Raw genomic sequence first — 18127 nt, forward strand, 5'->3', positions numbered from 1 at the left:
CCTTTGTGCGAGTTTTTCCACTGTGTGACTGATACCTAAGAATAATCCTTTAGGTGATGGGATTCTCTTGGATTTGGCATCATTAACCAACCCGGCGTCTGAGCTTTAATAACAGAACAAATAGAGGCGGGCGGGGCCTGCAGCGGAGCTCGCTCGTTCACTTCCAGCAGGAAGGAAGCGGCCAAGCCAGCGGCAGACAGGGCGTGGCCTGACAGCGAGTCCACCAGCGCCCCGTTGAGCATGTCCGGAACCAGGTAGCGGATCAGCTCCAGCGTTTTCTCCTGGTCCGGCGAGGCGTCAGCATCCACTGCTCACAGCCACATGACACGGGGCTAAGATGACAGCGCTCCACGGGACAGCAACACGCTGACAGTGCAACATGAACATGTGGTGCCCCCACGGACAGGAAGTGTGTTTTTACCTGGTTTGGACAGAGGCATCACACGTGGGAACTGTCTTCTGCAAGGCCGCAGTGGACTAGTGGAGGGAGACATGACCAGGAATCAGTGCATGGTAAGATTGTGAGCATGTGGTCAAAGACAGATATATGTGCCTTTACACTTGCTCATGCACCCCACATCATTAAAAAACATATATATACAGTGGAACTTTGTACAATACATACAAAAAACAAAGCTAGCACACAATGTGAGATCAAATTCTATAGACTTCTTCTTTGGCAACATTACAGGTTATTTAGTAGGCGCACTCAATTAAAAATTTAGCATTTATGATATTTTTTTAGATGAATCCAATAAAAACATGTCAGAAGAAGGAAAGCATGAAGGTTCTGATCCAAAATGATGATGACCTCATCCCTGGTAGAGGTGTGGATAGAAATATATTCAGAAAAAAAAGTTGCAATCTAACAAGAAAAAGTCATACATTCAAGAATAATGCTGTCATAATAGGAAAAATAACATCATTTTAGTAACAGAGTTAAAATATTAAAGAAAAAACACGAGAAAAGTTATAATATTACAAAAATAAAGTCAAAATATAATCAGAATTAAGTCATACTGACGCAAAAAATTAAGTTTAAAATTAAGTAGTTCTAAAAAAAATTAAACAGCCGTAATTTTATGAGCAGAGATTCAGAATATTGAGAGGAAAAAAGTAATAGTCGTTAACGTTACTGAAAAAAAGCCACAATTTTTGTAGCATTGAGTTTAAATATGTTTTTTGTAAGTCGGAATATTATGAGAAATAAACTCAATAAAATATGTTTTGGAAAATTGGGTCAGGGAAAAAGTTCTAATATGGGAATAAAGTCAAAGTATTAAGAGACTAAAGTCATAATACTAGGAGAAGCAAATTTTCAAAGATGATTTAGAACAGTAAAAGCAAAAATTGGGAAAAAAGAGCAAAGTCATACTTTTTCACCTACATTATATTACAAAGCCGAAATGCATTTTTTTTTTCTTGAAATATATACGTAGCACTTACCATGGCTTTACAAAATATGAAAGTGGCCCTTCTATCCTTTCGTTTTGTACTAGTTTAGACACACATGGTTTTAGGCATAACTGATTACTCGGCCAATCAAAACAAGCTTAAGATTCTACTAAGATCTACTAAGAAAATACAGTAATGGTTAGCTTGCAGGCCTATTAGACAACAGACTTTAGTTTGACACAAATGGACTCCATAGCAGTGACAGTACCTGACGACGTCTTTACAGAGAGGAAGAAAAGGCTGTTTTTGGTAGTGTCCGAACACCTCAAACACGATGGGCTGAGTCTTGATGTAATCCACAAAAGATTTGGTCACTTCCACAGCGATCTACGGACATAACACAGTCAGGGTGTTAGAGCTCCGCACGCTAAAAATAAGCTACATCAACACTTCATAAGCTATCAATTCTTACGTTCTGCACGTGATAAAAGCCCAGAGGGGGGCCACGGCCTGTGTTCTTTAGGGGTTCCGTGGAGAAGGCCTCATCGTGGCGATGGATGAAACTGAATGTAAAGATGTACATCACAAAGGAAACGTAAGGGGATGCTAATGCGGTGCTCCATGTCATGAAGTCATTCTTGACCCAAACAGTATTACAAAATATTTGACTCCAGGAGTGTTATGTAACAGGATTGGAGCCAGATAAGGAGCAGTTGTTAAACATTCCACAACAAGGTCTTACTTGAACTGGCAGAAGATGTCGGCGTACTCGGCAGAGATGCTGGAGGCTTGCAGCACCGTCACTCTGAAGGTGAAAACGTTGCCAATCTTGAGGTGCTCTGAAGTCGTGTCCAGCTGGCCATCAAAACCGGGCTTCAGCGGGCCATCGCCTTCATCGCCACCAGCTGCCATCAAAGCAAAGACCAACGTGAGACAGCAGCCCAGTGGCGTAATCACAACGGGTGGGCTGGCAGCATTCATTCATTCATTTTCTACCGCTTATACTCATGAGGGTCACGGGGGTGCTGGAGCCTATCCCAGCTGTCTTCAGGCGAGAGGCGGCGTACACCCTGGACTGGTGGCCAGCCAATCACAGGGCACATATAGACAAACAACCATTCACACTCACATTCATACCTATGGACAATTTGGAGTCACCAATTAACCTAGCATGTTTTTGGAATGTGGGAGGAAACCGGAGTACCCGGAGAAAACCCACGCATGCACGGGGAGAACATGCAAACTCCACACAGAGATGGCCAAGGAATCAAACTCGAGTCTCCTAGCTGTGTGGCCTGCGTGCTAACCACTCGACCGCCGTGCAGCCTGGCTGGCAGCAACCACTTGTAAAACACAATTACCCGCACATGTGTTATTGTTGACTTCGTCCGCCGAGGGTCCCATCTCAGGGTTCTGACCCTCCCCCTCCACGATCCGAAGCTCCTCCTGGGAGATCCCAGTCCGGGAAAGGCCCACTGAGCAGGACTCTGACTGGAACTACCAGAAAAACACAAGAGTGATAGAAGTGTAATCATCATTGCATGCAAGAAACATCACGCCGCTAAGAGATACAGGAAAAACACAACGCAGCATTTCGTAGCATTAATATTAGGGTTTAAGTGTACAAAACATAGTACTATTATGTCCTTAGTGCTCTGTTTCTCCCTTTTCGTTGGACAAAAAATAATTATCAAAAAATCTGAAAGTTTTTAATTGCATATGTCAAGTATATCATCAATAGCAACATGTATTTACCATGGCATGGTGTGTGGATAGTGTACTCTTCTCTTTTCCCCAAATGTTTCATTAGCTCCTCATAAAATATTGATAACATACCTAATATTTTAATGGTGTTAATGTCACCAATAAGTTATATATTTTTTAAATATGTGCGTGGAATCACAGCAATTAACCCCATTTGGAGTTTTTGCATCCACCTTTAAATTAAACAGATTATGCTAAGCTTATAGACATCTAAAATATGGTATCAGTTATGAAAAATGTAGAAACACACTCACTAAAGATGGAAATGTGTGCCTCGATATGGGACCTTATTGCTTCGGATGGCCCTGCCCCACTGCAATCGTGAATTACGTTGCATTGACCTTCTATTGTGAAGTGGAGGCGTGGGAAGGACAAACATTGAGGCAGAGTTGCCTTCGTACACTTCTCCTCAAGGTGGAATCTATGAACAGCTAATTGTGTGAATGTGTGCGTACGCTACTTTCTATAGGTCTGAATATTTTTGTCCTGTTGGGTTTCTGGCGAATGCTGACTTTTAGTCAGATTTCCACGCATATTTTAATAAATAAGGGCCAGAAAATAAGACAACATAGCCGGAGGGATCAGTGGTAACTTAGCAACGTTGTTAGTTAGACCACAAAAAACATCTTATTGGACACTTCTGGAGACTGTGTGTTACTCTACCTTTTCATACTGCTGATCCTCAAAGGAGATCTTGGCCGTACCCGACTGCCTCACACCTGAGCCGTAATCTGGAGCTTCCTCATCAGCTGTGTTGAGGGAGGACACAGAGCGCCTATGCGTCAGTCCCTCGCACGCACACAAATCAAGCACACACCAAGACCCTTACCTGATATAGCCTGCACCGCCACTCGCAGGAAGCCCTTCACGTCTCCTTTCTCGCTCACAATCGCCACGCGGTGGACCAGGGGAACAGGGTACAGCAGGTTGCTCAGGTACACAAAAGATCTGCATGCAGGAATGAGAGAAAGAGAGAGAAGAAGGACAAAACACTGGAGTCACTCAGGACGACAAGGTGGATGATGATAATATAACATGAGACAACAGAACAGAACACAGAGCTGCAAAGCAACCAAACAGAAGCTGGGACTGCTCTTGCGATGGCCATGGCTGCCCTTTACTATCGCTTTCAAAATAGAATTAGAATTCTGGCTCAGTATTTAGACATCTCTCTTCTGTGCAGCTGCAAGCTAAGGTGCACATATTATGATTTACATTCGCTATTTGACAAAAGAAAGCTAATAAGCTTGTGTTTGCATTTTTTAAATGGTGCCCTTCATTTGGACTCACTACATGACAAATCAGGTGTGTGTGTGTTACATGTGAGCCCACTTCCACACCTTCCCTGTTTTCTATTTCTATGTACAGTAATCCCTCGCTAACTCGCGCTTCGGATGTTTTGCAGTTTCACTCTATCGCACATAAATCATGCTGTTTCATGGTTGAATACGGTCTACATTTACTCAAACAATTATATGCAGTTTTTTGTCTAAATTAGGCATTTTTGAGCAGGACAAAGTAAGGTACGAATATAAGGCTTTGAGAACGTATGTAGTATTCTTAGTTTCTGCACTGGTCACTCGTGTCGGTAATGTTACTGTAATGTTTGGTGAGACACACAAGCACCAGACACAGGCTATTGTTGTGGCCATCAGCTGCGCCAAGCTAAAACTCAATTCTGAATCACTTCATGTCCATCCACTTCACATTTGTCATATTTTCTCTTATTATGTCCACTATTTTGGGTAATATGAATGTAAAGGTGACTATAGAGGTGTTTGCATGCATGTCTAGAAGGCTCTAATCATATTAAAAAACATATTTAGAAGGTCACAAACAGGTTTTCTAACTATGAAAATATTCTATTTTTAAATAAGGAACCCTACTTGTCACTTATGAAACCAATCAAGTGCAATAAACGAGGGATTACTGTTTTTATTTTGTATTCATTTTCTATCTATAAATGTGATATTATGGAGTCCACTTATGGACACATATATATACTATATATATATATATATAAATATATATATATGTATATACACATGTAAAGGCACATATACCTCTCTTTGACCACATGCTCACACTTTGGAAAACGTTTATGATTCTCTTTTCCTTGTTTTTTGTGGTTGTGTGGTTTATCCATCTCTGATAAAATGGCCTTACAGTTCAAGGTGAAGCACCACACAATCTTTGGGGATTTTTTTTTTTTAAATGCCACTAAAAACACTTGTGTGCGTATTTATTTTTGTCATTTTGTATTGATTTTTGTGTTGTTGTTTTTTTGTTTAAATTGCTGCATTCAAGCACCCCGTGTCCATGAGCCAATAGGGGTAGACATTTAAGGGTGTAAAAAAGGGGGGGGCAGACTTATGACAAGATTGGTGAGGTGTAAAGAAGGCATGCTCAGGACAGAAAAAAACATGAGAACAAAAATGCTTCTTGACTTCTCGACTCAAATGAACCCAAAGCAAATGGCACAGAAATCATCATACGAGAGAACATGGCTCAGCCAAAACAGCCTGCTTGTGTTGCGCTACACACCAACCAGTGACAACCAGAACTCAAGAGGACACCGCGCCGCTGGACGTGCTAGTGTGTGCAAAGGAGGGCCACGAGGTCATCATCAGACGTACTCAAGAAGAAAAGAAAAAAAAAAAAAAGAAAGGACTTGTGCTCTGGCATGCCTAAAAGAGACGGCTGAGGGAGAAACCAGCTCTTTCAACTTGAGATTAGGAGTCAGCACCGTCTTCCTTTCACGCAGCATGCTAGGTGTCTTCTGTTTTTATGCTCGTCATACTCATCACCCAATCTGTCTGGGCTGTGTAAAGTTTTTTTGAGGGTTAAAACATCATAGGAGAGATGCTTGTTAGTGTGTTAGCATTGTTAGCAGGAAGGACAGGCTGTCAAAGCCGGGGAAATGTCTACTTCAGCATTCACTTCATTATGTTAGACAACATTTGCATACAGACTATTTGCAGGATTTAAAGTTACATACTACATACTGTACATTTGGCGTACTGTGGAACCTCTAAAGACGAAAAGTCCAAAGGTCAAACCTATGCCATGCATGATGTGACATTAGTAAATTCTGTAAGAGTTCAGAATTTATCGAAACAAGTATGACGACGACCACAGTGCTGAAAATAAAAGTTATTGCTACATAGAAGTTGGGTAGCGGAGACAACGGTGCGCACAACTAAAATGACGTACTTCGACATCAACCAAAAAAGGCCAACCAAAAAAATGAGCCGTGTTTCGCTGTTATCTACTCAAATGAAAGCGTAATCAAGTATGCCTTAAATTTCAATAGGTTTAAAGCTGGTGTGTCATGACCTAAAAGTGAGTCACAGGTTTTTGCCTGGGTAAAAAAAAAAAAAAAAATCATATAATCTCTAGTTCTATTTCCTTGCTATATCGCCACAATGTGCTAAGTCATGTTTATGGGTGACTTTGTCAAGCTTGTGCAGGAGGGGAACTAACGTGCCTTCTGTCCAACACACAGCTGTAGATATCTGCTGAAGAGTGCGCCATAAAGAGACAGCGCCTCACTATAACGGCTCAAGTGGTGTTGCAAACAGTCCTTTTAAACATAACACATAGAAGTTTGAGTTGAAAAATGTACGCAATTTGGGTGATGATGGGTCCTGCATCCACACCAGTTGAGAAGCATTGGTTTAAAGTATGCCTCCTCTGTATGCATACAAAATTGTAATATTCCAAGGTACAATCTAGTACTATCTTAAGTTTGGGAATGTAACCAATATTTTCTGTTAAGTGGCAAGACTTCAACAGGACGTTTAGCTTTTTGGCAATGCTAATTCAAAAAGTTGCGTATTTGGACGCTCCTTGGGAATTGCCTCACATACAGTAGCGTTCCCTAATGCAGCTCAATTTAACCTCACAACAAAAATCAGGACATTTTCATCATTTTCGGAAAAAAATACAAAAATCCAGAACACAGGATACAGGAATAGGACCTGTCCTGTCCTGTCCTGGGACAACAGGACATTTGGTCACTCTAGCTTCTGTTCGTTGCTGCCTAATTGTGTTTTCCTTGCACTTTAGTTGTCTGTGTGTTTGATGCATTCCATCGCCTCTCTGTTAACTTGTTTCCCATTCCCAGGTATGATTCCCCTTTTCTTGCGCGTTCTTGTTTCCACCTCCCATGGTCAGTTTTATCTTTGCCTTTGCTCTACCTCCTAGACATCTTCATTATTCTGATATTTTGACTTGTGTGTCATTATCTTTTATTAATTAAAGACTTTACTAAAGCAACCTGCCCCCATGTCCTTGCATCCTGGGGTCTACACTAAGTCATCGCGAAACACAACTGGAACAATTTTATTTCTATTTACATTTTTTCCAAATGTAAGAAATTCTAAATATAAACCAATTGGAGGAAAACGGAGTTAAACCTCGGAGGTTCCACTGTACTATGAGAAAGTAATGGCCTCCTGCACCAAACAGCAAATTCATATGGACAAAAAATGTGTCCTAAATCCCAACCCCCATGTGTACCTTTCAGACAGTTACAATGTGGCACACGTATTCACGCATGTCGTTCGCAAATGTTGCGACCAGGCGACCCTGCGTCTCAGCATGAAAGAGCTAGTTCCGTCCACCAGCGTGCTCCTGAAACCTCACCAACCTTCCCACTACACTGAATAATGGCGAGCGGTCGTAAAAGGGATCCTGGCCTTCGCTGGAGCCTCGGCAGAGCGCTCGCTCATCATCATCATCATCATCATCATCATCCTCCTCCTCCTCTCCCCCCAGCTCCGAGCACGGGTCGTCCAAAAAGATATCATCGTCCAGATCCTCCAACTCTGCCACCTCGTCTTCCTCCCCTCGAGCCTCCCGCTGCGAGTCAGCCGGGTCGGTCATTTCAGAGTTGGACAGGGTCGGGGACGGGGTGGGGTCGCTCATGCGCTCACTCATGCAAGTGTTGAAAAGAGGGTTTCTGGTTCAGCCAGAGACACGGGAAGTGGGTTAGTAGAGTCAGAGAGAAAAAGCACACACTTGGTAGTAGAACGCCGCCACAGCTGCTCTTTCACTGAAAACACAATGGGATGCAAACCAAGCTAGACAGAAGTAGTCGCTGCCTGCACTGCCCGGCAAATATCATGAGCCTTCCAAGTCCCAGGGGAAAAACAGGAGACTTTTTTATGGTTGGTGGGAAGATTTTCATCCAGGACTTCATTCATTCATTCATTTTCTACCGCTTTTCCTCACGAGGGTCGCGGGGGGTGCTGGAGCCTATCCCAGCTGTCTTCGGGCGTAAGGCGGGGTACACCCTAGACTGGTCGCCAGCCAATCACAGGGCACATATAGACAAACAACCATTCACACTCACATTCATACCTATGGACAATTTGGAGTCGCCAATTAACCTAGCATGTTTTTGGAATGTGGGAGGAAACCGGAGTACCCGGAGAAAACCCACGCATGGACGGGGAGAACATGCAAACTCCACAAAGCGATGCCCAAGGGTGGGATTGAACCCTTGTCTCCTAGCTGTGAGGTCTGTGCGCTAACCCCTAGACCAGGGGTCGGCAACCTTTACTATGAAAAGAGCCATTTCACCCACTTGCCCACTAAAGAAAAATAGCCTGGAGCCGCAAAACGTTGTATGTTTAAAACAACATTGGAGGGAAAAAAAAAGACGAGTTGGAGTACTCTTGCTAGTACTGGAGATAAACTTTTGTTTTTAAATGAGCTCTAATTTATTTTTTAGAATCGTCAAATAACTCATTAATAATAATTAATAACTCAAATAACTCAAAGTATTACTCATTTCCCTTCATGTTAACCTGTCAGAGAGAACTGGATAGCATCCTGTCTGCTCATTCAGTCACCAGTCAGAACTCAGGCAGGATGCATTCATGGTCTCACACAAAGTTGGATTTTTGTAAACTCATAACAAAGACGTGCATTTTCACCACACGGGTGCTAAAAAATATTAAAGCATTGCAAAGGGAGCCGCAACAAAGAGGCTGGAGAGCCACATGCGGCTCTGGAGCCGCGGGTTGCTGACCCCTGCCCTAGACCACCGTGCCGCCCGACTTCAATGTCTTGAACTACAAATTTATTGTAAAGCGTCATGTTGCTGTCAGGATTGGGCTTCTCCCCCTCGTGATTTAATAATTCATATTTACGTGCATTCTAAAAAAAAAAAAAAAAGCAATTGTGTATCCCGCTGACAGCTGTTTCCTTCTCATGTGTCTACATCAAGTAGCCAAAATATGGAATTAGGACATTGAAAATGATGTGACAACTTGCTGTCAGATAAGCGCCTGGTCCTTTTCCACATGGCTGGCGGTATTTACATGCCACTCGAGGCTTAATATGCTGCAAGTTCTGTTATATAACTGCCGCATATGACTGTGAGGGACTAATCAAGAGAGAGACGGAGCTTGGGAGGAGCAGGCGGTGCGAAAAACACAGCAGGACTCCAGTGGGAGGACAAGGACTGTTATTACCAAGAAAGAGCTTGAATTAATAGAAAAGAGGAGAATAACACCCCCCTGTCTCTTCAACACAATTTGTGATTACCACCTGAGAAGAACGTACCTGCCGACCAGGCGGAACCAGGGGAAGCGGTCATAAAAAGGGTCGCCGCCTGTCATCACGCTCTCGCCCTCGTCTGTCGACGTCGTGGCGGGAACCTCAGCAGCACGGTCGTACATCTCCCTCATGAGATCCAGCCTCTGTCTGCAAGAGTGATGTTGATTTTAGACCCTAAATATGAACTGAGCACCTGTGAGAAGAACCAACAAGAACTGTAGTCGCTCTACAAGCTTTTTTAGTTAAAAAAATGTGATTATCATTTATATATACCTAAACCGCAAAAGAGGACAGGGTGTTAATTAGAAGCAGTCAATAATTACCGTCAGCTCACACTGAATCTGTTGTGGCTCGGGTCCTGATCCAGTCCAGCTTGCCTCAAAATGCTGTGTGTGTGTGAAACCACGCTCTCGAGAGCAGATGTTCACGGAATAATTGGCCTTGTATACAGGAAGTTCTTGTAAACAACAGCCATATTTGTCTGCACAGCCGCGGTGTCGTAGATTTTTGTGGGGTTTTTTTGTGCCTTTTGACTTCAGTACAATGAGTAAGTACAAAACAATATTTTTTTTCATGTTAAGTAATATTAAATAGCGTTTAATTACTTTGTATTGCTGTTTGTTGTTTGATTGCACAATGTTGATAGATATTATCCAAATTGTGACTGTAACTGTTTCTTGTATTGATATGATGATGGTATGATATGATAGTACTCCAGTGTCTGCGGCATCTGCGGCGTCCCAAAAAAATGTTAAACTCCAAACAGATTCTTTCCATTGTGGCATACGGCTGCCGGCGCCTAGAACACAGATTTCAATCTTGCGGAATTCTTTCGGCGGCCACAACGGAGCCGTGACGGATTCAGTGTGACCCCGAGAGACTCAGTAATTTGGAAATTAATAATGACTTGGAGTGCATGATAAAGTGAGGGGGAAAAATCAGAGGTCTCGCTGAGCACATGATTATTTATCAACAGGCATTGTATATACACTCAACAAAAATAGAAACAACACTTTTGTTTTTCCTCCCATTTTTCATGAGATGGATTCAAAGATCTAAAATTCATTCCAGATAAACGATATTACCATTTCTTTCAAATTGTTCATAAATCTGTCAAAATGTTTGATAGTGAGCACTTCTGCTTTGCTGAGATAATCCATCCCACTTCACTGGTGTGCCACATCAGATTTTGGAGGGGATTATTATTGCAAAATTGTGGACACTTGACATTTTCAGAACCCTATCTATTGTACAGTGTGACACCATACATGAAAAAAATGGAGCCAAAGCTGAAATTACCTGAGTTTTTCCAATGTCCAGTAGTGAGTGGCTCCGTTCTTCTGGTCCTGCACCTCCACGGCAACGATGGTTTGTGGAAAGTGTCGCTTTTCTAGGTCTTTGCTGGCATCTGCCGGCAGCAGGTCTGGTGGCAGCGGCGAGTAGAGGGTGTCTGTCAGCAGCACAAACTGGAACTGCACCTGGGAGGTCAACGGGTGCGTTGGTAAAAGCCCCGTTTCAGCCTTTTTTCCACCACATATTGTCACCTTCTTCTTGAGCTCCACGCTGATGGCGTTGGCCTCCTTGAGGAAGATGGCGTTGCCCCACAGCAGGTCCCGCAGAGAGGTGAACTGGTAACACCTCCACCTGCGGAAGCTCCACACGGCCAGCTCTCGCTCCCTGTCGCTCCACTGCACTATGGGCCACAAAGACGCAAAGTTCAGCTTTCCGACAAACTATTGTTGTCCATTAACTGCATGAATTACCTTCTTCTTCTGGCTCCTCCTCCTCGGGGGCTTCTGGGTAATAACGATCCACCTGCTTCTGAAGAGCCTCCAGCTTGCTCTCATAATCCTGAAGATGAAGCATAAACATAATGTGGCTCATTTCCATAAGCTATATACAATATATGCCAACAAACCATAAAAGAGCCACTTAATAGGATCCAATAACTGAAATGGCTGATTCCAACGACCAGTGATTTAGAAAGGAAAATCTTAAAAATTATCGGGTGTGCCCAAACTTTTTCATACTACTGCATTGGGTTACCTTCTTTACTATCAAGTCTGGTGCTTGTGTTTCTCACCCAACATTACAGTAACATTACTAACACTGAGTGACCAGTGTAGAATACTACATATCATCACAGCGTCTTTGAATGCGTCTTCTGAATGCCTTAAGTTTTGTATGCATGTTTTTTCATTTAGTCCTTTCTGTACTTGAAAATAATTATTCATTCATTCCTTCATTCATTTTCTCGCGGGACGTGGGGGTGCTGGAGCCTATCCCAGGAGAGAAGCGGGGTACACCCTGGACTGGTGGCCAGCCAATCACAGGGCACATACAAAACAACCATTCACACTCACATTCATACCTATGGACAATTTGGAGTCGCCAATTAACCTAGCATGTTTTTAGAATGTGGGAGGACACCGGATTACCCTGAGAAAACCCACGCATGCATGAGGAGAACATGCAAACTCCACACAGAGATGCCGGAGGGTGGAATTGAACTCGAGTTTCCTCGCTGTGTGGCCTGCGCGCGCCACTCGGCCACCGTGCAGCCTGAAAATAATACATTTTGGCAAAAATACATTCATTCATTTTCTACCGCTTTTTCCTCACGAGGGTCGCGGAGGTGCTGGAGCACCCGGAGAAAACCCACGCATGCACGGGGAGAACATGCAAACTCCAAACAGAGATGGCCTAGGGTGGAATTGAACCCTGGTCTCCTAGCTGTGAGGTCTGCGCGCTAGCCACTCGACCGCCGTGCCGCCCGCAAAAAATACATTATTGGCTTAAATATGACACTAAGCAAATAATCAGCCTTGGTGGAAGTTTGTGCTTTGATGAGTGCTATGCTTGGCCTCTGTTAGGTGGAATTTATGATACAACTGTATTAGATCATCACCTTATGTTAGAGAGTTACAGAGAGGTGCCTACCAGTCTTTGCTGCTCTAAAAGGTTGTTGGCCTCTTCTCTTTCTTTGCGATACTGATCCTCCAGCTCCTGCAGCCTGAAGACAAACAGCTTGTGAAGGTGGCCTCCTTATACATTCATTCCGCTGACAGATTACCTCTGTTCCATCTCCTGCTTCATGTCAATTCCTTGTTTCTCCAGCAGTTCCCTCTGGGCAAAGGCCCAGTCCACAGGCTCTGCGGGGGTTTCGGCACAAGGGGTCCTCTCCCTCTGAGCTCGGGCCTGCGCGGGGTGGTTGAAGCGGAACACGTGGCTCTTCCCCAGGATGATGCGGTTTCCTGAACCCCAAAAAATGTACAAAGAATAAAACACTCACAGTACAGCTCACATGGTGCTACTAAACAGGACTTATTGATGACCATCTTCCTAATGTCTTAGCAATGAAGAAACAACCAACCTGATTTGAGAACAGTGGGCTCGGTCACCCGCTTGCCGTTGACGTAAGTCTCAGCTCCGTCACATGGTTCAAGGACAACGGCTGCTCAGGAAACAAAGACGCCACAATGAGAGAACAAATGTGGATGCTGATCGCTCATTACCAATTTTTATGGTGATTTTTTATGGCAAACACCACTCACTTTCTCCCTGCGGACCAGTTGAGCTGGTGAAGGTGCAGTGTTCGTCCTTTATGAAGTGGCCGCTGAGAACGATGTCTTGACGGCTGCTGGCATCCAGTCGTCCCACCCTAAAATAATTGACAGTCAGCACAATTATTTACAAATACAAGAAATTAGTTCCTCAAAACTACGAATCCACTTCAATTAAACTTTGTGGAGGGGAGCACAGGAAGAACCAAAGCAAACAAACAAAGGGTTTTTTTTCATACTTTTTAAAACAGTTCTGATATTTGGTTTTTCTATTTTGGTTTGCTATGTTTTTGTTCATTGGGGAATGGCAGTTAGGAGCGCGCCGTGGTGTACTGGTTAGCATTCTGGACTCAAATCCCCCCTAGTAAGCCTCATTGGTGTTCGTTAGAAAGGGCATCCAGAACATAAAGGGCTCAAGCCAAAAATCAATATGAGGATCCAAAAAAAAAAAAAAAAGATCCACTGCGGCGACTCTGTAATCAGGAAAAAGTCAATAGAAACAAACAAACAAGGGGAATGGCGGTTAGATTTTGGTGCAGATCCAGATAAAAATGCAGATTTAACATAAACAAACACCACATTGTCTTTTTTTTAGTTAATTTGTTAATAAATTATATGGTCGACATTTGTGTTTTTGATTTAGAATAATGACAACAAAAATAGTTCATACAAGTTAATTTTTTTTGGGCAGTGCAATGCTCTACCTATTGATGTAAGAACCTTTGATTATTATCAAGAAAACCATGGAAGTTGCTCTTAAATTAAACTCTTATGAGCTATTTTTGTTATCATCATTTATCGGCTGATAATAGTAACTGTAATACTTTGTAGAATTATGTGAAAAACACATCTTCAAATAGTGACCTCTGCTCGGTAGAATAGTGCATGGTAGATGGTGCCACTCCGTGGTTTACTGTGACATCTCATATCACCATGGGCTCTATTTTCGTAGACCAGGCGCAGGCTGTGCCGCGACAATGCAGTGTGGCCAGTGCACTTTTCAATTTTTGAAAGCGGCGCAGTCTGGCACACACACACACACACACACACCCGAGGGAGGAAAGAAGGCAAAAATAGAGCCCCATGTGTCAAAGCCGATACACCCAGCCTGCAGTCGACATGACATCTGTAAAGCTGGAGTTTCTCAAGTAATGCCACATGTGTTTTTATGCTAAATTTCTGGAGGTATGTATCTTTGATGGTGTCGCCTTGGTGAAGGTCTGTGCTCGACAGCATCTAACCTTGTGATGCCATCCTTGATGTAGTAGAGCAAGCACTCGGACATGAGAGGGTCCTCGTTGAGGTTGACCAGATGAGGCGTCTGAAGGAGAGCACAAATGCAATGAGCTGTCTGCAGAAACTTTACAAGTCATTACCATGTCTCTTTTATGACCCCTGCGCAGTTTACAATAGAACATTATGCAAACACTGCATATCACAGCTCCCACAAAGCTATCTCTCCCAGGAGGAGACGAGCAGTCGTAAAAAAACAACCTCATGCAGCTACAGTCCATCCACTCAATCCAATGTCACACCCATCACCGAGATATGAGCATTATCTTTTTTTCTTCGTCTTAAAACTCGAATGTCAGAGCTGCAAAAGCACCCGCAGAAGGAGACACACTCAACACTTCCCAGCTACAAACCTCATTGGGGGAAAAGAGCCCAACAGTGTCTATAAAGACAGCCTGGGGCTTTCTGTGGCTGTCAGATGGCTTAGGATTGAATAAAGAGGCATTTAATTGTCATGGCTTACAGCAGTTGGGTGGATGGAACGTTAGACATGTCTGATTACCTTCTTCGGGGAAAAGACGCCGACTGTGCCACCATCCTCTCGCATGGCCACACCCATTTCTGCCAGCAGGGCCTCGCTGTGGATGAAGATCACAGTCACGTTGAGGCGTTCATGCGCTCTTTCACGCTCATTTGTCTATGTCTGCGAAGAAAAAGGAGCTCACCGTTCCATACGAATGGCTTCCGTGCGGCGAAGTTTCTCTTCCCACGTCTCATTAAGCTCTGCAATGATTTTCTCTGTTTCCTGACATTTACACAAAAGAAGACAAAGTGAGTGGACAAAAAATATTTTCTAGGCCAAAGCGTGACAGTAAATCTTGGAAGTCAAAGATTTTGAAGAAGTCAATCCATCTATTTGGTGAAGCGATGTGTTTCAAGCATTATATCCTGCCCTCTTCCTGCTGTGAGCACCCCCCCATAACACACACACCCACACACGAGTTATGTTTGTTAGTAGCTAAGGCAGTTTAAGGCAGTTTATTTGTAATTGTGGCTATGTGTCTCATCAATGTATTCTAATGGCGGCTTTAAATGGCTTTACACTGGTATTATCCAACACAGCAGACATAATAAGAGTCAATATTTAAGATGTAAATAAAACTCCTGCTCGTTTGTGTCACAGTAAATGCGTTCCCTAGGGAAGCAGTATGTGTTATTGTTATGATTATTATGTTATTTTATTGTGCCCGTTGTGAGATGCATAATAAACCTGCAATAAATGTCTTTTCTGTTCATTACACCTGGTCCTCGTTTCACCTAACACCGACACCTAGTGGCCAATGTAGAATACTACATACACAATTTCAATGCTTCAACTGCCTTGCATTTGTATTAGAGTTCATTTAGACATTTTAATGCTTGAAACGTTTAATTTAGGTGAATACAGTCAGTACAACTTGCTTAAATACGTAAGTATATTTTTTTGAGTAATAGGTCACATGGGTCCACAAAACAGAATTATTTATTATCAATTAATTTTGAACTGCGAGGTAATGAGGGACAACTATACAGCATAAATGCACCACTGTTAGAAAAGCACACAATTTTATGCTTTAATTATATCTTTGAATGCACCTTAGTGATAGTCATTCATCATTTAACATTATCATTCATTTGTGGTGAGTAGTTATACATTTGATATCATGTGAGGCATATTGACTGCTTAAACTTGCATTATGCATTTTGCTGTCTTAGTTAAGCTTGCGAGTGAACAATGGCAATTGAAGAGATGTGAAAGGTTTTGAAACAGATTCTGAAATGACAACAAAAGTCACTTTTAGTGCAAATTTTTATGGCCGTATCAATTACTCATGGATTTCTGCAAATTTGCTGGTCGGCGTGGAAAGTACTTCCCGGCAAAAGTATTGCCTTAATTGTGTGCTTTTTTTACAAGTGGGTCACCTCTAAAGCCGACATTTTCATATATGGCCGTTCCGCCCCACTTGGATTGGGGTCAAGTAGTCATTTTTGTAATTGCTGTCATGACAGAAATATAAATCAGCAACATCATGTGCTGTATATTTCCCCGCCCCCGCCAAGCCCAGTGTAATGACAAAGTGCTGTCTGGTGTTCACCTTAAGGCGCTCGATGGCCTCCTCGCTGCCCGGGCTGAACATGATGCGGTCGTGCAGGCTGGCGATGGAGCCGGCGCGGCTGGATAATGCGGACAGAGACGGGGAGGGACTCATGCCCGTCATGGCGTTGGTCACTGTGGAGAGATCATCCCTTTGATTGACAGCTTGGCCTTTATTGTTATTGTTCTCGTAATCGGATACGTCTGTCGGCAGGGCCGGCGGCCAGGCGGGGGTTTTATGTGTACAGGAAGTGGGGTTGGGGGGTGAGCAAACAAAATAGATGAGAAAGAGAAGAGAGAATAGACACAAAAAAAGAAGAGGCTTTCAATAGACCTAATAATAACAACTCCGATGCGACAAGCCAGGGCAGCACCAGCAGAAAGCAAAGAACAAAAAAATGAAAAAACAATGACTAAGCCACAAATAAAATACATCGACAAGCTGCGGAATATAACTCAAAAATAAAACGCTCATCTGCCGCTTCAGACAAGCGTTTATTCTCCTGTATCAAGCATCAGCACAAATCAGTACGACAAATAAAACATAAAAGCCAGCCATTTTTAAGACTGATTAGCGCAGAGAACATCAGGAGTGACTCATAGACATCTAATCGAAAAGCTGACCTGCTTACAATGCGTCTGATTGTCACACTGCACAAACTATGACCTGCAATTAACACACCATAATTGGCATTAACTGTGTAATAGTGATGATGCTTAAATTTGCTGTTTATCCTCACTAGGGCCACGGGGTTATGCTGGAGCCTATCCCAGCTGTCTTCTGACGAGAGGCAGGGTACAGCCTGGACTGGTGGCCAGCCAATCACAGGGCACATATAGACAAACAACCATTCACACTCACATTCATACCTATGGACAATTTGGAGTCGCCAATTAACCTAGCATGTTTTTGGAATGCGGGAGAAAACTGGAGTACCTGGAGAATGCCCACGCACGGGCAGAACATGCTCCCAAGTGGAGATTCAAACCCACATCTACCCAATCTCCTGACTGTGTGGCCTACTTGTTACCCCACTCGTCCACCGTGCAGCCCCTATTTGATCATATATTATACGGTAGTCATATAATCAACATATAATATATACGGTAGTATTATTATGTATTGTATTGTTATTCATTTATTTGTTATTATTATTATAACTGAATGTGCTGCTATGGACCGCTCGTAAACTTTATCCGAGTACTCGGTAGAACACCTTTTTGGCCTCCGGGTGAACGAAACCAGCAAAAATGAATGAGAAAATAATGCCAACAATCATAATAGTGAAGACCAAAAAAAGATCAAAATAAACAATTCTGCTCCCGATGCAGCGGCGGTGAGCAGGGAGCACAAAAAGCTGCAGTTCGGCGGCCGCAGGAAGCGCACGCGCGGTGCACAATGCAAGAGGCAGAAAACACACATTTCAAACCCTCGATCTCCGCAGCAGACCCTCGAAATGCTTGGAGGTGA

General features: G+C 43.2%; 1 protein-coding gene across 14 annotated transcripts in view; it reads right to left on the reverse strand.

The window, feature by feature from the left end:
• Positions 1-18127, reverse strand: part of kif1aa (kinesin family member 1Aa) — a 49617-nt gene that overhangs the window by 16994 nt on the left and 14496 nt on the right. For 2 of the 14 annotated variants that reach the window (XM_058072791.1, XM_058072788.1), the window contains exons 14-35: positions 18078-18116; positions 16658-16791; positions 15248-15327; positions 15085-15160; positions 14531-14610; positions 13281-13387; positions 13100-13180; positions 12800-12980; positions 12667-12739; positions 11490-11577; positions 11271-11419; positions 11026-11204; positions 9733-9873; positions 7811-8122; positions 3989-4107; positions 3823-3908; positions 2757-2892; positions 2138-2300; positions 1868-1958; positions 1664-1782; positions 422-477; positions 92-307 (exon numbers count right to left, since the gene is read on the reverse strand). In XM_058072791.1, the coding sequence (XP_057928774.1) occupies positions 92-307; positions 422-477; positions 1664-1782; positions 1868-1958; positions 2138-2300; positions 2757-2892; positions 3823-3908; positions 3989-4107; positions 7811-8122; positions 9733-9873; positions 11026-11204; positions 11271-11419; positions 11490-11577; positions 12667-12739; positions 12800-12980; positions 13100-13180; positions 13281-13387; positions 14531-14610; positions 15085-15160; positions 15248-15327; positions 16658-16791; positions 18078-18116 (2706 nt within the window). The remainder of the gene's footprint in view (positions 1-91; positions 308-421; positions 478-1663; positions 1783-1867; positions 1959-2137; positions 2301-2756; positions 2893-3822; positions 3909-3988; positions 4108-7810; positions 8123-9732; positions 9874-11025; positions 11205-11270; positions 11420-11489; positions 11578-12666; positions 12740-12799; positions 12981-13099; positions 13181-13280; positions 13388-14530; positions 14611-15084; positions 15161-15247; positions 15328-16657; positions 16792-18077; positions 18117-18127) is intronic. The other 12 variants (XM_058072795.1, XM_058072793.1, XM_058072803.1 and 9 more) reach the window with 8 other exon arrangements.

The sequence above is a fragment of the Doryrhamphus excisus genome, chromosome 5 (assembly GCF_030265055.1).
Source record: "Doryrhamphus excisus isolate RoL2022-K1 chromosome 5, RoL_Dexc_1.0, whole genome shotgun sequence".
Lineage (NCBI taxonomy): Eukaryota > Metazoa > Chordata > Actinopteri > Syngnathiformes > Syngnathidae > Doryrhamphus > Doryrhamphus excisus.